At 48.4% G+C, this 21,167-nt stretch overlaps 1 protein-coding gene across 1 annotated transcript; it reads left to right on the top strand.

Moving 5' to 3' along the window:
- The first annotated feature begins 3,472 nt into the window (after window positions 1-3,472).
- Garin4 (golgi associated RAB2 interactor family member 4) lies at window positions 3,473-5,756 on the top strand. Its single transcript, XM_021166989.1, has one exon. The coding sequence runs from the start codon at window positions 3,829-3,831 to the stop codon at window positions 5,650-5,652; it is 1,824 nt and encodes a 607-aa protein (XP_021022648.1). The 5' UTR covers window positions 3,473-3,828; the 3' UTR covers window positions 5,653-5,756.
- Window positions 5,757-21,167: the final 15,411 nt, after the last annotated feature.

Raw genomic sequence — 21,167 nt, 5'->3', positions numbered from 1 at the left:
TTGGCAAGGCCTCCAGGAGCCACCATTCCTTCTTTGCTTCTCGTGTTTTCCTGGGATCTGTCCCAGCATCAGCTTCAGAGTAAAGATTTGAAAGGTCATGGCTCGGGTCGGGAGTTCCACTGTCATCATTTCATAGTCTGTCAAGAAGTCAAATGCTTGTTTCCAATGTAGCCAGCTTACGACCAGCACCACCACCATCACCACCAGCAGCAGCACCATCACCACCCCCACCAGCAGCAGCACCATCACCACCCCCACCAGCAGCAGCACCATCACCACCACCACCACCACCACCACCACCACCACCATTACCACCGCCACCACCACCACCCTAGAACTTTGAAGGAGTCTTTGATTGCTTACTACTCTAGCCTGTCTGAGTGACTTTTTTGGGTTCAGGTGCTGCTGCTGTCTTTGGATCTGGGTCTGCCTGAAGGGAGACCAAGTTTACACACCAAACATTCTTCCAGGTTCTTGTGGCTCTTAACTCCAGAAGCTTCCGGCCTCATTAAAAATTGTTCTTGGGGTCAGACTAGGTGGTGTGTGCCTGGTGGATCTCTGGTCAAGGCCAGCTAGTCTATATTGTGATTTCCAAGCCAGCCAGGGCTGCACAGTGTGATCCTGTCTCAAAATATAAAACTAAAATAAGTGTTCTTGTGAAGAAATTGACACTGAGCTGCCAAGCTTGTTGAGGCTGATTGGATGCTTATAGGAGCTACCATTCATCTCCTGGGACAGCATGCTCAACATTGTATGTATGATAGCATGTATGTAGTATTCGGTCACCATAACAATGCCCGAGAGAAACAAAAAGAAACGGGGATGCTGAGAGTTAAGGCTTTTGCTGCTAAGTCTAACCAGAGTTCAGTCCCACACAATGAAAGGAGAGACTCAACTCCCATAAGTTATCCTCTGACCATATGTGTACTGTGGCATGCACATGCACCCAACACACACACACACACACACACACACAAAATATTTTAAGAGAGAGGGCTTACTTGCCACATGAAGGCCTGAGCTCATAACTTGTGTAAATGCCAGGTGGACATGGAGGCCTGCCTGTAATTCTAGATTTAAGACAAAGATTTAAGCTGTCTAGCCAGACTAGTCATATCGCCAGACCTGGTGTGTCTGAAAAATCGATGTTGGGCCTTCATGTCCATGTACAAACACCACTCAAGTGTGAATGAAAAAAAAAAATTGAAAAAGACAAAAGTTTATTTTGGTTCATGTTTAGTCAAGGTTTCTATTTCTGCACAAACATCATGACCAAGAAGCCAGTTGGGGAGGAAAGGGTTTATTCAGCTTCACCTCCACATTGCTGTTCATCACCAAGGGAAGTCAGGACTGGAATCCAAGCAGGTCAGGAAGCAGGAGCTGATGCAGAGGCCCTGGAGGGGTGCTGCTTACTGGCTTGCTTCCTCTGGTTTGTTCAGCTTGCTCTCTTATAGAACCCAGGACTACCAGCCCAGGGGTGTCACCACCCACAATGGGCCATCCCACCCTTGATCACTAATTGAGAAAATGCCTTAAGCTGGATCTCATGGAGGCATTTCCTCAAGGGAGGCTCCTTTCTCCTTTCTCTAAAAATTCTAGCTTGTGTCAAGTTGACACTCAAAACCAGCCAGTACAGTTCTGTTTAGAAGTGTCAGTCTGTGAGGGATTTGCCTTGTTCCTCTGGCCTGTTTGGATACAACAAAATCCTGGTTGGGAATGTGTGGTGGTTCAAAATCACCCCACAACCAGGAGGCAGAGTGGAAGAGAAAGGTGGGGGCAGGGATCCCATGATGTCACTTAAAGATGCACTCTCAGTGACAGGCTCTCCCATGGGGCCTACCTCCCACTAGCTCAAGGACTCCAAGTGCCCCTAAGACAGTGCTGTGGGGGGACATTCGCTCCCTAGGGGCATTGCTCATCCCACACACAAGGAAGTGGGAGCTCCAAAGCTTGCTCAAGGTCACACAGTCAATGCAAAGTTGAAGGCTATACTTTTAAAAGCCACAAAGTTTGTGAACCAGATTTCTAAAGGTGTTTGCGTTATGTGTGTGAGTGGAAACACACAGCATACTATTTAACATTTAAATGCTTTGAGCACATGCATGGTGCTTCAGGTGGAGAATCCAGATTTTGCTCATCTGCCTATCAATTAATAAACAGGTTTGTGTGCTTCCACAGCCTGATAGTGACAGTCTCATTCATAAAGAACACGTGTCTGGAATATGACTTTAAAACCAACTGGGCAAGCCTGGAGTAGGGGTCCAAGTGACAATAATGCGGAAACCCTGAGTCTGGCTATGTGGCTGTGGTAATAGGCAGTCATGAGAATGTAAATGAGATGTAAATGGGTTTCTACAGCTCTCCCCAACAGCAGGGCTATTCGGACTTGGAATTTGAGGACCTTGATTCCTTACCCCTGGCACTATGCTGTGCATTTCACTAAACACAGTGTGGAAACTGGGAAGCAAAACCTGGGGTCCTTAAGAGAGTAAATGGTTCTTCACAAAAGCAAAAATGACAGGAAAAAACTATGTGGCCCCTGACTCACAAACCCCCTCACCTCAGCTCACCTACTATCTAAAGTGATTGTCCTGCTTTCTTTATCACACTCTACACACACACACACACACACACATACACAGGCACACATAAGCACACACACATGTGGCACACACATGCATACACAAGCACACACACATGCAGACACACATATACACACAAGCACACACACATACAAGCACACACACATACAAGCACATGAATGTACACACATGCACACATACGCACACATACGCATGCACACACACACACACACACACACACACACGCATGCACATTATATACAATTTCCCATGATGTAGTAAAAACAAATCAGTCTAGTTTGAAAACATTTGACTGACCCAAGTTTCTCTCAAGAGGCAAAATCATGTGGTGATTTAAAATAAGGATTTTAGAATGAGCAAGACTTGGATTCGAACATTATAGTTTGTGGGTGTAAGTGATTAACCTTTAGTGTCTTTGTCCTGTGAACTAGTACACATCCATGGATCCTTCCACCGGTATGTGAAATATCACACATAGTACAGTGAGAGTAAGCAATAATCTTAGTAGAGGCCAGAGCTGTCCTGAAAGGTTATCAGCATCAACATTTAGTGAGGTTTCCTGGAAGAATCAAGAACAGCATCCAGGCTATCCAATAAAATGAAACCATAAACTCAGATGTTTCCAATCTCCCCATTTCCTTGAATTCCCACAGGCTTTGAATCTTTTCAGTTTGAGCTAAGAGAAGGAAGTACTCATATACAATGTTCCCATCTGATGCCATTTCATGTTGGTACCCTCCTGGTCCTGTCCTCCTGGAGGGCAGCTAGGGGATGGGACAAAGAGGGATGTGCCAGCGACAGGTCACAAAGGGAGAGGGGGATAACTATGGCTGTGCAGGGGCTTCAGGCTCTAGTGGTCACCTCTCTCACTAGGGCTGCAGTTTGTAGACTCTCAGGGAGCTTTCAAAAAAAATTACAGGTGGAGGTCAAAGGCGTTGTAGACCCTGAAGAGAACCTCCCTGGAGTCTACCCTGCATCTTTGGAGAGGTTGGACTTGGGGTCCAGGCACTCAACAGCACCCCTTGCCAATCATCTGTGCTCCCTTCCCACCCCCAGCCCAGGCCTCTTGGAGGCTCTGAGGCAAACTGGGGGCTTGTGGGGTGGGGTTGAGAAGACCTGCTGTAGTGCCACCTTTGTGACCCAGGAGCACTGTGGCTCCCCTCATCTGTGGAGACCAAGAAAGACGCAGGAACCCACCTTGCCAGCATACCTTTCTTGACACAAAATGGCCACGAAGGAAGAGTCTCTGTTACCATATTATACAGCCCAGAGTGGTGCTGAAGTCGGCATGTTCAACGGCTTGTTCGACACCGCCACGGGGAAATTACAGCAGCAGTTGCACAAAGGAGAGTATGATATATTCAAGTACGCACCGATATTCGAGAGCGACTTCATCCAGATCACCAGATATGGAGAAGTGATCGACGTGCACAATCGTGTCCGAATGGTGACTGTGGGCATTGCGTGCACCAGTCCCATCCTTCCACTCCCTGATGTCATGCTGCTGGCCCGACCAGCACCATTCGATGAGCTTCTGGGACATGGCCAGGCCACCAGCAGCATCAAAGGCAAAAAACGCAAGGCTGGAAAGACCTTGGAGCTCACTAGGCTCCTTCCTTTGAAGTTTGTAAAGATTTCTGTTCACAAACGTGATCAACAACAGCTACGTCTCAAGTTTGCTACTGGCCGTTCTTGCTACCTGCAGTTGTGCCCCCCTCCCGAAAGCAAGGATGATCTCTTTTCCTACTGGGAAAAATTGATTGACCTCCTGAGACCACCTGTGGACAGTAACACCAGTACCTATGCCATCCCAGCAGGGGACATGATGAGCACACCTTTTCTGGATGAAGAACTGAAGATACCAAAAAAAAAAGGCAGAAGAAAATCCGGCCACCGAAGAAAAAGAGATCTATACAAGATCAGCATCAAAAGCCTCCCCGAGGCCACCGCCACTGCCACTGCCACCGCCACTGACACCGACACCGCCAACGCCACCGCCACCGCAACCGCCACCGATATGAGTGCGATCAGCTCTTCTGCTTTTGCTGGTGGGGAGGGAATCTATGATTCTCACATATCCACTATTGTGTCCAGGATACCCACGCCCAAAGTAAGCTCAAAAGTCCTTGCCAGAGAGTCGGCATCAGAGGCAATAGTGTGTGACTTAGTAGACTCTTTGAGCTTGGCAGCAAACATGCCTGAAGTCTTGGGACAGATAAACAAAGCTACAGTAGGGGAGGCTGCCGTGGGAGCAAGAGGAAGCAAAAGCCATTTGACCATAGCAAGAGCTGGCAAAATGTCGCCAAAGAGCATGAAGATTGCCTTGGCAGGGATGGCAAGCAAGTCCTTGGAGTATATTCCCAGTTCACCTGCCAGCCTCTCCCGCAAAGAGATGACTATAGCAAATTCCAGGATTGAGACTACAGGAAAGTCTGTTGGAGAAACAGCAAATGACCCAGTCCCAGTTGTCCTCGCCTTGACCTTGCCAAGCGAAAGCCACTCAAGTGAAGAGACTGGGTGTCGGAAAGCCTATGAGACCAACACCAAAGCCCATAAGGAAAGGAGGTCGAGAAGGGACCAGAGAGCAAAGGAAAGAGTTGGCAGCAGGAGTGAGCAGCACCAGAGGACAGGAGAAGGTCACAAGACAGCAGGGGACAAGGAGTTTCAAAAATCAACCAGTCACAGAGGTGTTGGCGATGACAAAAAGGACAAAGGCAGCAAGCGCAACAGGTGGCACAAAGGGGTCAGCCACGTCCCCATCACAAAGGAGTCCCGGAGCTCTCACAAACTGTCCCGGACCATCTCCACTGCCAGCTCTGCCTCTGCAAGCAAGAGGATGGGCAGAATCAGCTTGTTCCTGAGAAACATCAGAGCCAGCTTGGGTGGAAAAAGCCTGGCACCACGTGGCCAAGATGTGGGCATCATGACTAAGACATTAGAGACGACCGACGTGAAGGCCATCATGGAGGCAGAGAATGGCCAGGGCTTGGAAATCATTGATTCTGTGACATCCCAGGTCATGGAGACAGTGACCTTTGAAGCTCATTAAAGTATAACTCAGAGCCAAAAACTGCAAAGGGACCCAGGGCCCAGGGCAAATCCCTGGAATCCACTCCAGTTTTCTCAGTGCAGTTTAAATAAAGGACTACCTGAAAAGGGCTGTCTGCATTTCCATACCTGCAAGTTCAGGAGTGACCTCATAGTGAATTCTGTGATGTCATTGTGAGACTCCTGGCTGCACCTGGATGAGGACTCCCTCTCTGTAATGTGGGTGCTCACAGCTATGGCTGCTGCTCTGCTTGTGATACAGTCAAGGGTCTAGTCGGAAATGGGAGAGAGGATCAGCACTGGCTATTAAGGTAGTCTGGACTTAGCAATTTTGCACACACCGGTGCATCTGAGACTCATGTGTCTGTGCTTGGGTGTTTGGGTCAGGTGTATATGTTTTTAGAGACAGCTATGAGTATATTCCTAGCAAAATGATTCAGTATGCCAACACTGGAAACAGTTCAAGTAACAAAATGAGAGTTCATACTATGTAATAGGTGGGTTATTCAGGCAGCGCAGCATTTTCCTCATAATGTTGAAAAGGAGCAAATCGGAGAGTAGGTTATCATTGCATTGATAGGAGAGTTCGGAAACAAGACAAGAAGGTAAAGGAAAAGCAAAGACGTGCTGTGTGTGTGTGTGTGTGAGAGAGAGAGAGAGACAGAGACAGAGACAGAGACAGAGAGAGACAAGAGACAGAGACAGAGACGGGGGGATGGAAGGACCCTGTGTGCATGTGTGAGAGAGGGAATATGGTGTGTGTGTGTGTGTGTGTGTGTGTGTGTGTGTTTACACATCCATGGTCAGCATGTGGAGGTCAGAGGACAACATTTTGGGGACTGGTTCTCTCCTTCTATTATGTGGGTCCTGGGGAATCAAACCCAGGCCATCAAACTTGGTGGCCAGCATCTTTCATGGCTGTATTTAAGGAGTGAGTACATTGGTGATCTTTTTTGTTGTTGTTGTTGTTGTTTTGTTTGTTTGTTTGTTTGTTTGTTTTACAACTTTAGTATCACAAATGTTGGCATTGTAGTAAAATTTCCCCAAACATATCTTACATCTTTTTCCTTCTGTAGCAACTTTTTCTTACGATTCAAGAAACCATAATTGGTTATTAGAAAAAAAGGCTGAGGGAGGTAACTTATTCATTGTCCAGTGGGGCCTTTGCAGGACAGGCCATCCCAGCCCACTTCCTTAGACAGAGTCCTATTTGAGGAACAAGAAAAGAGAATGAGTCCAGATTGGGCTGGCCACCAGACGCTGACTGGGAAACTCAGGAGGGATGCGCACTATCTATTGATCAAGAGGAGAAGGGGATTGTGGGGTCACAAGATTAGATATAGCCTGACAGTGTGTGTTGGCTTTTGAACACAGTAGGGTCTCAGCTGTTGGTGATCCTGTCTAAGAAGGATCCAGACCACCTTTTCGGCTGCCCCCTGGCTTGGGTTTCTATTCCTCAGCTCCTGCCGTGCCCTGCAGCTGTAAACAGACCTCCTGCCTGGAATTTCAGAGCTCCCTTCCCACTAATTAAACTCTTGAAAGGCTGAGCAGAATTTTTTTCTCCATACCAAATCTTCAAAACTTTCTATAGCTAAAAAAAAAAAAAAAAATCGCAAAGCTCATGTCTGGGAGTCTGGGTTTCCAGGTTCAAATCCTTAAAGCTGCTTTTGAGGCTAGCACAGACTTCAGCTCTGAGTGGGAAGAGGATGGTGGGCATTGAGGGTTGAGGGCTTGCTGCTGAGAAAGGAAGCTAGCTCAAGGCCTGCCCACTCCAACCATTTCCTGTAGCCAAAGGAGGCTCTTGACCCCAGCAGGAAAGACTGCTGGAGTGAGTCAAGTTTTCCCAAGAAAGGAGGGAGCATGCAGATTAGATAGGGCAGCATTTCTGAGGCAAATTACCTTGGAATTATTAACCTAGAGCTCCAAGGAGACTGGGGAGGCATTCCCCTCCTGCAGGAGGTTCACTCATAGCCAGTCTGCCCTTTGACTGAAAAAGTGTAGAAATTACTAAAATCACACCGCATTTCTTTAATTTGAGGATTTCTACACAGGTCAGTGAGAGTCTGACAGACAAAAACAAAAATAATCAAAACAAAAACCGCACTCCAAACATTTGCACAATGCTCAGCTCCCTACTGTTCTCCCTGTCTTGGGTCCTCATAGCTCACCTAACACATCAGCATTTTGGAGGACTCTTTCTAGGTGCAGAGGGACATTGCCTGTGACACCAGCAGAGGAGACCTGGAAGGCTCTCGGCTTGCCTGACACGTGTGTATTTGGGGGATCGCATGTTCGTAGATTTCCTGAAGCAGGTGTGGGTCCAGGTCTCTAGGGCACAGGGAAGAGAGCGAGCACGGGGGCCGGCAAAATAGGCAAGCTTGAAACATCAAGGTACTCTGGTCACTGAGGTTGAAGGGCTGAGTGAGAGCTGGGTGGAGAACAAGGCAACTGGGCACTGATGGCCTGGGGAGCCATGAGGACACGCAGGCCTTTGAGACTCACTGACACGCAGGGCCTGATGGGAGTCAGATCTCCGTGGCTCCAGAGTGTAGAGCTGAGGAGTGGAGGTGAGTGGGTGGGGCGCTATCTGGAGGCTCAGAGGTGGGTGGGTGGGGAGCCATCTGGAGGCGCAGGATCCTGTAGAGAGCTGGGCTAGAAAATAGGAGCCCGGGACCCAGGCAGCTATGGAAAGAGAAAGATGGAATCAGGAGACATAGCCGAGATGAAAAGGACAGTTGTTCTCCTGTCCCGAAGGCTGAAGGTCATGGTTTGGAACTATACTACACTCATCTAGAGTTAGCAGAGTGAACACTGAGGATATCTCCTCCCTTGGTCTGTGGAAAGGGCTGCAAGACAGGAATCTCAACGGAGGAAGACGTGTGTTGGTGGATAAAACAGCTTGGAGGTAAAATCAAACAAAAAACCCACATAGGGCATTCAGAGGAGTGTTGGGGGAAGCAGAGGGGACGAGTGCTGGTGGGCTTTGAAATCTACATTCCACTGAGAGACTGAATAGGGCCAGGCTAGAAGTTCTAGCAGTCTCCAGGGGTGTGTTGCTCAATAGAGCCCCTTGTGGCCATATGTTGTTACTGTCCCTTGGTGCTTGATCTAGGGGAGCCAGTGTGGTTGTCTGTGGACAGTCACCTTTCCCTTTGCCACACCACAGTTTGCCTAATGCTGAATCACTAATAATCAGCCTGTCTGTCAAGGACACCACCCCTTCAGCAGGTAGCAGCAGAGGTGACACTGGGGAAGCTGGCAAAGAGGGTATGCCTTGTCCAAGCAGCTGAAGGCTCTGGGCCCTGATGGGAATGGAGAGTCCAACTCAGCAATAGGTGGGGTGGGGTTAGCATTACACTCCCTCTGCAGCCTGGAAGCCATCTGAGAAATGATTATTGAATACCAGTTGTGGACAAGGTGGGAACCACGGAGGTGGCCTAGCACACACGGTAACAGAAACCAAGCTCAGATTAGAGTATTTGTCTGGTAGGTTCCAGGCCATTTCCAGCCCCACAAAACAAAACAAGGTGTAGTGGTGGGCAGTTTAGAGGGAGGCTTCAGTGTGAAGGGGAAGCCTGAGAGAGGCCAGGAGCAATCAGCAGAGGCAATGGTCCAGCAAACAGAAGGATTTGAGAGATTCTGGTGGATGGCAGCCCATGGTTGCGTGTCAGGGCTTTGGGTGTGGTGATCAGGTGTGAGCGGTGCAGAGAGAAGAGATTCATCTGAAGCAAGGAAATGCTACACCCTAGGGGAGAATCCAGAATACCACACACCTGGCACCCCTGAATCTGCATGACCACAAATATGACATGTGACCCAGGAGTGAGGGATGTGCACAAGCTGGGCTCTTCAGGATCAGAAAAACACGGGAGTCACAGGCTCCTTCCTCTGCCAGTCTGGAGCGTTTGACGTGCCCTATGGATACATATCTCCCTCCACACAGGCTTTCTCCACATGTATGCCAACATGTTGATATTCCTCATCCTGAGGGCAGTCAAAGCACAAGGCCTGTCAGTGCTGGCTGCCGGGAACCTCAGTCTATGCCCAGTGTGCCATGCCAGGCTACACCATGCTCTTCCAAAGCCCCTCTGTGGACACGCTCACACAGATGTATGATGCCTACCGCTTCACCCCGTTCTCTTTCCCACTGCCACCACAATGATTCAGGAAGATATGAGGAGACATAGCATTCTCCTGAGCTCTGGGGTTACAGGCCTGTGTCGCCATGACTGGTTTATGCCGTACTGGGGATCCACCTCAGGCCTTTGTGTGTGATTGTTAACTGAGCCACATATACAGTCTCATAATACTTTAAAAAAGGACATTTATGTGTGTGTGCCTGTCTGACTTTATGTGCACTACATAAATGCAGATGACTGGAACCACAGGGCATCAGGTCCTCTGGGGTTAGAGTTACAAGTGATTGTGAGCCACCTAATATGGGTACTAAGAACTGAATTGGGGTTACACCAGGCCTGGTACAGCTTACACACAATCCCATGATGTATATAGAAGACTGGGTAGCTTTGTTGTAATTCCTTAGTGGGCAAAATTAAAAGTTGGCTTTTAATTTTGGACCGGGGTGAAGATGTGGCTCACAGGTTAGGAGCATTGGCTGTTCTTCTAAAGAACCTGGCTTTGACTCCCGGCAACCCTGATGTATGGCCTGCCTAGAGTCGGCAGGCAAGCAATTCCATACCTGAAGAGTCCAGGATAGCTTCAGTCCCATCCAGAGCCTTGAGGGAAACAACTAATGGGGATTATCAACAGGAAGGCTTGTGTGTGGTCTCTAATGGTTAATTTGGCTTCCGTGAGAATGTGTTTCCAGGTCATGGGAAGCTGTTTCTGACTGTGTGTGACTAGTCTGAAACATCTTGTCCTGGAGAAAGGCTTACTAAGACTTCGGAAGTCGTGCCAGTGAGGTAGATGGATCAGAAGAGAAGGGCATTTATCAACGATCTCTATAACCTACATCGTGGAAGGTGGGAAGGGACTTCCACAGTTTGTCCCTCTCACACCCACACATGTGCTGGGGCATGTCCCTCCCCCAAGTACGTAAAGGAAGGAAGGAAGGAAGGAAGGAAGGAAGGAAGGAAGGAAGGAAGGAAGGAAGGAAGGAAGGAAGGAAGACTCAGGAAGTCAACAAAACTCCCAGGCTCAGGAGTAAAGCTTTGGCGTCCCTGTAGAATCTCCATATTTGTAAGACCCCTAACAAGGGTCTATATGCAGAAACGTGAGCTGAAGTGGAGGGTCTCAGCCCACACCAGCCACCTGCAAGCTGTGCAGAGAGCTCCAGGGACACAGCCAGCCATGGTGAGTCCTCAGAGTCGCCACCCAGGCTGGGGTGGGCTGTTCAGTGAGGCAACTGCCCTTGAGTTACGTGGTCACTGGGCTGGGCTTGGGTGAACTGATTTCCTTGGTCTGTGCCCTGTCTGGGGCGAGTAGACGATTGTGTATATCTCCCCAGAAAAAGTCGTACAACATTAACCAAGCTTCAGTCTTCTGGCACAACTCCCACCACATTTTGTTGTCTGTACAATCAGTAACATCAGGCCTGGCTTCTCAACAGATCTGACCTCCACTGGCTTACAGGGAGACAGAAGGACTGCACTGCTCTTTGTAGAGAAGTGGGCAGGTCACTTGGATCACGGGGGTGGGGGTGGAAGTCTAAGCACTCTGGATGACTACATTCTTACCACTCTGGAAAATACCATTTGCCTCCACCCTGAGGTACCTACCAGGGTCATCTTGAAGTTCCTTTCTCTCTTACTCTTCTTTCTTTTCATTTTCTAACTCTTCTCCCACTTCCTGATACACCTTTCCTTCTCTGCCCCACCCACCCACTTCTGAATCTTCAGATGCTAGTTCTTAGGAAGTTGAGAGATTATTGGGACACCAAGATCACATCGATCCTGGAAGGGTCTTGACTAAGCCCAGATGTGCTTTACATAGGAGGGAGCTGGGGCTAAGAGAGGGACTTTCCCAAGGCCCTGCGCACAGCAAGAGCATAGTGATAGTGGATCTCCAAGAAGGTCCGCAGCTGCCCTCCATTTTGGAACCAGTACCTGTAAGTAACCAAACCGGCTTTGTTTCTGTTTGCATCTGCCACCTCACCATTATAGGATGCTTAGCTTCTTGGAACCTGTCCCAGCCCCAGATTCTAGACACAGATGGAAGATTGTGTGTAGAGCAAGTGAGGAACAATTCAAACAGCCACCTCATTCCTGATCCTTAAATCCAAAGACTAGGATCTCTAACATCAACCAGCATTCCATAAAACAGCCTTGGAATCTGCAGGTATCTAGGGATGCTGAGTTTGGCCGAATCCAAAATGATATGGTAGTCAGTGAGGCTGATTGTGTGGCTGAGCCCAAGAGACAGTGTCTGTTAGGATAAGGTCCTGTGTCTCTGATCGGTGGGAATTCCAGGTTTGAGCCACCGAATATCTCAAAGCACTGAGCAGTTGGTGCTTTGAGACAGGGTTTCTTTGTGTCCTGGCTATCCTGGAACTCACTGCAGAGCAGGCTAGACTTGAACTCAGATATTCACCTGCTTCTGCCTCCAAAGTGCTGGGACTAAAGGTGTCTGCCATGACATCTGGTTGAAGCAGTTGGATCTTACAAGAAAGAACAAGTATCGACTGGAGGCAGAGGTGAGAGACCTGTGTGGGCATTAACCGAGTAGTTGAACAGTGGAGAAGGACCTGCTAAGAACCCTCTCAGGGGTTTCCTAACCTCCTCGGGTACTGCTCTGCAATTCAGTAACCAGCAGGCCGACAGGAGGATGCTGTCCAGAAAGAAGGGCTGCAGCCATTGGTTAACTGGCGTCTTCCTTGCTTTTCTGTTGCTGTGATTAAAAAGAGGCGTGAATGAATGTGACTTTTGGCGTATTCTTTGTCTTGCAGTCCCAGAGGGTGTGTGCATACCTCACTACTCGTCAGGCCGACTTATCACTGCAACAGTAAGGTAACTAACAGAGCTGGGTACCAGGGAGTGGATGATCGCTGCGCTGTGAAGGACCTGGCTATGCTGCTATCCAGAAGGATGTGGAAGATTTGGGACTTTTGGATGAGGAAGGGGCTTGAATGCTGTGCACAGAACTTATTAGCCAATCTGGTGGTTCGGAGAGGGATGTGGACTGTAGCAGCCTGTCTCGTGAGGTTTCCGAGGGAAGCCCGAGGCCATTCATGTGAAATTTTAGGTAAAGACTCAGCCTTTTTACTGCTCCTAACCCAAGAAGTTGCCTGAAAAACTAAAATTAAGAAGCAGTGGATTAACTTACTTGGTAGAGGAAGTTTCAGGACAGTGTAACGTGAGTCTGTGGCGTGGCCATTATGGATAACTCTTATGCAGGTCTACAGTGAAAAAAGAGCAAATGGGTCAGCAAAAAAAAAAAAAAAAAAAAAAAAAAAAAAAAAAGTAAAGTAAAGGAGAGTGGGAGAGAAAAACAGGAGTAGGAAGTTTGATGCAGAGAGTGTCAAGCTTGTGGTGCTGAAAGAGAAGACTGCAGTTGTGAAGGAGGTAATCCCCGAGAAAGAACCGTCCTGGTCCGAACTGGAACAAGAATGGTCAAGACCTGATCCAACTAAGCCTCTAATACGTGGGAAGGAGACGAAGGGTTTCCTGCTCCTAGAAAGTGTGAGCAGAGTGGCCACAAACGTGATTCCAGGGGACGAGCAATCATCCCAGGCCGGCAGCCGAGCATGGCAGTGCTGTTCACTTGGTTGGAGTTTCAGAGCCACAAAACTCACAGGAGTGAGGGGGTTGTGAACTCTGTGGTTTCAGAGACCCGCTGAGGTCAGGAAGTGTGGCCGGGAAGTCTCTGCCTGAAGCCCCAAGAGTACATGGAGATCTGAGAAGCCTCTGCACACAATGGGGCTGGTGAGCATTGGATTGGGTTTGGAGAGCTGGAGATGCCGAGGGTCTAAGACATCTGCGGGGAGGAGCTGCAGGCAGGGAGCGGAACGCCCGCCCCGTGAGAGGAGGTTAGGTGTGTCAGCTGGGACGCTGGGACAGCAGAGCCAGCTAAACTTTTTGGCATGGTTATGGAGATTTAGGATTTGGGGTTTTCCCTGCTGGGTTTCAGTCTTGCTTTGATCCAGCGCTTCCTCACTTGTTCCTCAGCTCCTCCCTTTTGGAAAATGAATGTACATCCTGGGCTGGCCATTGTAGGCTGGAACTGTCCTCCATCATCTTAGGGATTTGAACCCTTGTTTCCCAGCTGGTGGTGCTATTTGGGATTTAGGAGGTGTGGTTGGATAGTTTGCTTCTGGTCTTAGTAGAGCTTCCCTGTAGAATGGAGTGTCGTGCCTCCCCCTGAACATCCTGTTGGTTTGCTTTCTTTCCCCTTACATTCTGCCTTAAGAAGTTTCTAGGACTGGAGAGATGGCTCAACAGTTCAGAGCATTGACTATTCTTCCAGAGGTCCCGAGTTCAATTCCCAGCAACCACATGGTGGCTCACAACTATCTGTAATGGGATCTGATACTCTCTTCTGGTGTGTCTGAAGACAACTACAGTGTACTCACATGCATAAATAAGTTTGTTTTTTTTTTTTTAAAGAAGTTTTTAAGTTGGAAAGTTCTAACCCTGGGAGAAAACTGCCACATGGCCTTGAACTTGCTTCGTATCCAACTTCTGATCCTTCTGCCCACATCTCTGCACTTTATGAGGCTCTAGGAATCGAACCAGAGCTTTGTGCATACTAGGCAAGCACTGTACCAAGATACAACTCCACCCTCCTGAGTGTCAACTTGCTATCACCTGGTAGCTTTGCTGTCATTTAAAGGACACCTCAGTCATTCCTCAGGTAGAGTCTAGGCCCAAGAAAAACCAAACCAATCAATCAAAGAAACAACCAAATGCTTGCCCCACAAAAGAAAATAGGAATGGCTCTCGGGAAATTAGCAGACCAGACCCTCTAGCTTTAACTTGAACTCCCTAAAAACCCATCTCCCTTCCTCATTCTCAAACAGCCATTCAGTGCCTGCCCACCATGCCTCTGTGCCCAACTCTTTCCTCTGCATCTCTCCAGTGTTCCTTATTCCCCTTCCAACCCCATGAGCTGCTGCCTTATCTCCCACCAGACGCCCTTTCTTCCTCCTTCCACATCGATCCCCCACCCCATCCTCAGCTTTCCCTTTCTTCCAGACTTCCTCCAGTTCTTTTCTCTTTCCTTGGTCATTTCCAGCCTCTACTCAGAGTTAAAGATTGCCGTTCATCTCAACTCCTTGCTACACTCAACCGCTCTTCCCATCATGTGACTTTATGCCCATCACATGCCTCTGACCCCCCCCCCCCTCAGAGACTCTAACAAGTCAGCATTGACAAAGCTTTAGATCCAGAAAACAAAAGGACCTTCTCTAGCTGCCTTCCCAGTGGGTCCAGGAAGGGGATCTGTAGGCATGCTGATAATGAAATCTCTTGCTGACAACTGAAGACCAGGGTCACCCTCATCTGCTACTTCTTCATGGCACACAAGCTGGAGTCTGTTTAAGTTAATTCCCTTTCTTGGACTTTGAAGGCCAAGAACTGGGGCATGCTGATTTATGCAAACTAGATGTAAATTAACCCTGAATTTACTGGAAATCCGTGGCTCCTCTGCCAGGAAGACTTAGGGAAAATTTGGAATCTACTTCCCAAGAGAAATATAAAAATAGAGTAGCTTTAGGCTAGGGCTGAGGGGTGTGGCTGGAAGTTATGGGAGGAAGGTGCAAGAGTGTAGCTTCCATCTTGGGCTCTAAGCCACCCAGCAACAGAGGAAGTAAAAGTATCAAAGATGTATCAAATCACCAAGCCTCCCGCCTTCTCTTTCAGTTCTGAATTATGTGTCAGTTCCAAATCCTGTCAAGAACCACTCACCCCAGAGAGCAGAACACCTGCCCCAGAGTTACTGCGTCTGCCGGAACCCAGAGTAACTGTGTCTGCGGGAACCCAGAGTTACTGCGTCTGCCGGAACCCAGAGTAACTGTGTCTGCCGGAACCCAGAGTTACTGCGTCTGCCGGAACCCAGAGTAACTGTGTCTGCCGGAACCCAGAGTTACTGCGTCTGCCGGAACCCAGAGTAACTGTGTCTGCCGGAACCCAGAGTTACTGCGTCTGCCGGAACCCAGAGTAACTGTGTCTGCCGGAACCCAGAGTTACTGCGTCTGCCGGAACCCAGAGTTACTGCGTCTGCCGGAACCCAGAGTAACTGTGTCTGCGGGAACCCAGAGTAACTATGTCTGCAGAAACCCAGAGTTACTGTGTCTACATCTGCGGGGACCCAGAGTAACTGTGTCTTCGGGAACAGGAGCTTTTCACTCAGTTCCTAGTTCCCATGACAATATTCGGCTACTCCTCCCACAGGCATCTCCTCCATATATGCAGAATCCTTTAGTGTGGCTGGTCAAGTCAACAGAATGGTCTAGAACCATGCCAGAGGGAATAAGACGTCTGGATATTTCTATAAGAAAGACCTTAGAGGATAGCTCCAGAGTGGATCAACTCAGCTATGAAAGTCAGGCCTCTCATTTCCTGAAGCATCTCCAGTCACACCAGGCAGGCTGAGGTAGGAGAATAGTGAGACTGAAAGAACCTAGTGGGGAAACCCCCACTCAATTCCCAATTCGGCGTGCACCCAAGAATCACAAACAAACAGGCCATCTTGATGTAAAAACATGAGGTAGTTTAATGGCGGAGCTCCAGGTCGAAACGTATCTCACGCAGGAGACAGTGGATTTGACCACGAGGCTTGGAAGCTAGGGGTTTTTATAGAAAAGGGGTGGGGCTGGGGGAGGAATTGGCGTGGTTTCACGTGATTGGTCCATTTAAACATCAGCAGCCTGTTAACATTTAACTTAGGTCAGAAAGGCAGGAGATAGGGAGGCACTGGGCCAGTCAGGCATGTCATTCTCTTTATCTTTATGGCTAAGCAGCCTCTGGAATGTCTTAACAACGGGCCTGCCTGGGCATGTCCTGGCCTGTTCTGCTATGTTCTCAGCCCCAGGTTTCAAGGCTCACAAACAACTCTTTGGGCTCTTTGACATAAATTACATGAATCACAGGTCTCAAGTTTTATTTCCTTTCAAGATCAAGGCCCACATAGCCTGATCTGTCTTGGGTGTATGTTGTGTGTGTGTGTGTGTGTGTGTGTGTGTGTGTGTGTGTGTATGGGTGCACATTGTGTAGTCCCAAGATTGATGTCTCACATAATCATTGTTCTTCTACTTTATCCAATAAGGTGGGCTCTCTCAATCAGACCCAGAGCTCACCTATACAGCTAGTCTTAATAGACAGCTTGCTGTGGGGAATCCCACTTCCACCTTCCAGGGCTGTCAAGCACAGCAGGGTTTTATGTGAGTTCTGGGCATCTGAACCCTTCTTGTGTATGGCAAGAGCTTTGTGAACTGATCAGTCTCTCAGCCTTCCTTTAGATTGGGTGTGCTTATGTTGTAGTGGACTCGAGGTCGTCACAGGGCAGCTTGTGCAACAACTCGCGGGACTCAGTTCTCTCTGTCCAACATTGCTGGTCCCAGAGAACAAACTCAGGTCATCAGGCTTGGTGTCAAGTGCCTTCTTGCATGGTTAACTGGTCTCATTTTAAGTCACCATCTGCTTGTATTTTCTGTGACTTCCAGAAGAACTGTGTCCTCAAGCAGTGGTCTCAGAAGGCAGTCATGTTGGCTGAGAGCTGAGGGGATAGCACTGCCCACATCAAACACTATTAAGACCATGCCCTACAGACTTACCTGCTGGATAGTCTAGTTAAGGCATTTTCTTAATTAAGGTTTCTGTGTTAGTTAGGGTTTCTGACTTAACTGGGGAGCTGTGCTTCAGACTGGGGCATAGTCACAACTCTCTATGATTTTCATCCTGGGAGGAATGGACACTCAGGACATGTTCTCCTTGCAGGAACGCTCAGGAGTTGAGTCAGAACACTTAGACCCTCTGTGCCTTAACGCTGTGAGACTGGTCATGAGAGCCAGCATCAGGGTGTGAGGATGAAGGGCAGTCCCACAGAGGAAGGAGGAGGAACACCTAGTGATGGTGAATCTCCGTTGTCCACTTGAGATCTAGAATCACCTGGGAGAAGAGCAGCTTTGAGGGAAGTCAGAGCAGAAACTCAAACAGGGCCGGAACCTGGAGGCCAGAGCTGATACAGAGACCACGATAAGCCAACTATGGTGCTGCTTACTGGCTTGCTTCTCATGCTTGCTCAGCCTGCATGAGAAATCCAAGACCACCCTCCAGGAGAGGCACCACCCACAATGGTCTAGATCCTCTTATGTCAATCACTAATTAAGAAAATGCATCGCAAACTTACCTATAGGCAAATTTTATAGGGTCATTTTCTCAATGGAGAGTCCCTCTTCCCAAACAACTCTGTCTTGTGTCAAGCTGACATAAAACTAGTCAAAACAGTTTCTTTTTTTCCCCCCGCATGACTCTAGTTTGTGTGGAGAGAACAAACGAACACCCTAATCAGCACAGATCCCCTGGACCTGGAGTTACAGACGATTGTGTGCTGCCTGACATGGGGCCACATTCAGGTTCTCCGGAAGAGCAGCAAGTGGTCCCCTTAGCTGCTGAGCTGCCTCCCTAGCCCCCATTGTCATTTTAAAAGTTAGAGTATCTTTTATTTATTCTTTGCCAGTTCATATGTGTACATAAGGCTCACACAGCTCTCCTCCGTTCCCCGTGGGATGCCCAGTTATGTCAGCCTTGCCCATTTTTGTTCTAATTAAGGACCCCCTGGGTCCTGTTGTGCTGACTGGTCTTGTTGACTTGATTGAGAGCAGGTGACCACAGTGGGAGTGAGGGTGCCATGCCCAGGTCATGCCCTGAAGATAGCACTGCACACCCTTCCTCCCCATCCTGTTACATCCTTGCCACCTCTCTTCCACAATATTCTCCAAGCATTAGGAGCAAAGGTTGGTACAAATGCCCCATTTAGGAGCTGAACGTGAAATAGATATTTATTCTCAGCATTTTTTGCCAGTTATGAGTCTCTGCATTGACTGCAGACCAACACAGGTAGAAACTTCTTTGGCCAAGATTGAGAGCAGCCCTGATCTATGGCTGTAAGCATAAATATTCAGAAGGCAGCTTAACAGCATGCCCATTTTAGCAAGACAACATTAGTTGGTTCCTCTCTAGCTCCAGCGACCTCCTGAACCTGGGATTACAGTCCTAGGCTTGAATTCCTTTCTGGGGAGCAGGCTTCAAGCCCAATACCAAAGTAGTTGGTTATCTCTGTGGGGGTCCCTGCAGGTGTCATGAAAGGCAGGGGGGGAAATGAATCACAACGAGGTGAGGATAAAAACCAGGTTCAACATGACTCATCCAGCTGGATCAAACTTCTAGGGTCTGTGGGGTGGTTCATTGCCAGCATGTTTAAACAAGGTACAATCTGGGGAAACTTTCCTGGTGTAATACAATCCCCGGTGCACAAGAAAGTGTAGTTACATAGAAATTCAAGTCAAAGTACGTGCCATCTCTTCCAGGAAGATGACATGTAAAGATAGGTTCTTGTATTAGCTTAGGAGTCCTAAAAAGGATCTGGCTTGGTCTTGGTCATACAGATTATGACAAATACGGAGGTCATTTGGGTTTTTTCGTATCTCTGGTGCTGGCCATATAGATAATGAAGGGTCGTTTAGACTACTAGACATCTCTAGTCCTGATTGTAGGAGCTTGATATGTCCTGGCCCAACAGATATGGCAGATCACCAGGCTATTAATCACCTCCAATTCCCAGTTTTCTGGATGGAAGGACAGGTTTTATGTCTTTTTTTTTTTTTTTTAAGAGGACAACAGCCGGGCGTGGTGGCGCACGCCTTTAATCCCAGCACTCGGGAGGCAGAGGCAGGCGGATTTCTGAGTTCGAGGCCAGCCTGGTCTACAAAGTGAGTGCCAGGACAGCCAGGGCTACACAGAGAAACCCTGTCTCGAAAAACCAAAAAAAAAAAAAAAAAAAAGAAGACAAACCTGTGCGCTTAACATTCCTGGTTTCCCTGGAGATCTATGACTGCAAGGACAGTTTGCACCCAACATGCTTCCATGCCTCTATAACCTTCATACTTTCATACTTCTACTGTTCCAGTGGTCACACCTTGCAAGGAAAGTCAGTATTGTAGCACATAGGGTTAACTGAGGGATACCATTGATATCTTTTCTCAGTTAGCAGCTGGCTTAGTACCCACCAAGCCTGGTACTGATGCTACACTTGACTGTAGATACAATGTAGCCAGCTGCCTCAGGCTCCTACTAAACTTCAATCTGTGAATCAAAAATAAACCCTTCCTCTCTTAAGTTGCCTTTGCCCTGATATTTTATCACAGCAATATGAAGAGAAACTGTGACATATACATTGAACATACACGTCGATGGTGACACACTTCTGAGTGCTATAGATTGATTATCTCCCCACTGCTGTAAAATATCTGATGGCAACTACTTAAGGGGAGATTTGTTTTCTCACAGCTTGGCAGGTCTCAAGCCATCACAGTAGATAGAGCAGGCACAACAGAGCTGAGTGGCTTGCATCATGGTGGCTCCCAAAGGCTCCTCGCCCAGTGATCTGTTTTCTCTAAAGCACTTCCTTCCGTCGTCTGCCACTTCCAATAGCCTCTTCAAGTCTGATCCAATCTCCTCTGGAAATGCCCTCACAGAGCCATCTGGAAGTGTACTTTACTAACCGAGTTGTCTCTCAGTCCAATAAAGATGGCCACCAAGATTAATCATCACGTTAGACTCCATCCATCTCCTAGGCATTGCTCGGAACCACTGGTCCCAGTCTATGGCCTGAAGTCCCAGTCCAGCCCTGTGGACACTACCCAGCAGATAGCAATAAGACAAGTTGTCCTTGTCTTCATACTAACACCGTACACAGGCTTCAGGCTTCAGAGGTTCTGATAGCTGTCTCTAAAGGGGTGAGAGGAAAGGCCAGCAGAGAGCTGCCTGCCTTCCTCTTCCGAGCTCTCTTTGAGGGCTTGTCCAGTGTGGGTGGCGTCACCCACATACTCAAGAGAGCAGTGGCAGTTCCCCAAGGGCTGTTGATGAGACAAGAAGGCATCTCCTACAGTCCTCCTTGGACTTCAGACTCCACCTCCTTGGATTCACACCCACAATCCTAAGGGCTTGAGATCCCTCTCCTCAGCACAGCCCTTGGGCGACACTCCTGTCCACATCTTCTCACTTTCTCATGTTTTTTAAAGTGCTACTCAGACTTTCTGGAAGCTGTAGGCTGCCAAACACACTGGAAGTGAGATGCTTACATTCCCATACTCTGCCGGATGCTAAGACTCCACGGGGAAGCAACCGGAAGCACAGAACCGTTGCCTTTTGCTTCTGCCACCTGGTAATCAATCCAATCTGGTGACTTCAGATAAATTTGACCTCTTCCTTCACTAGCACTGCTGACACTACCCAGGCTCTTTCCTTTAAAGAGAAGATTAGATTTACTTAAGGCGATGGGGGCACATGTGGAGGTCAGAGGACAACTTCAGGAGTTTCTCTTCCCCCACCAGGTCCCAGG

Source organism: Mus caroli, unplaced genomic scaffold (assembly GCF_978045245.1).
Source record: "Mus caroli unplaced genomic scaffold, Mus_caroli_1 scaffold_1, whole genome shotgun sequence".
NCBI classification, from domain to species: Eukaryota; Metazoa; Chordata; class Mammalia; order Rodentia; family Muridae; genus Mus; species Mus caroli.
This window is presented reverse-complemented; position numbering and strand designations above follow the sequence as displayed.

Excerpts from the sequence above, each read along its gene's own strand:
- Garin4 (XM_021166989.1), top strand. The coding sequence starts at position 3,829 with ATGGCCACGAAGGAAGAGTCTCTGTTACCATATTATACAGCCCAGAGT.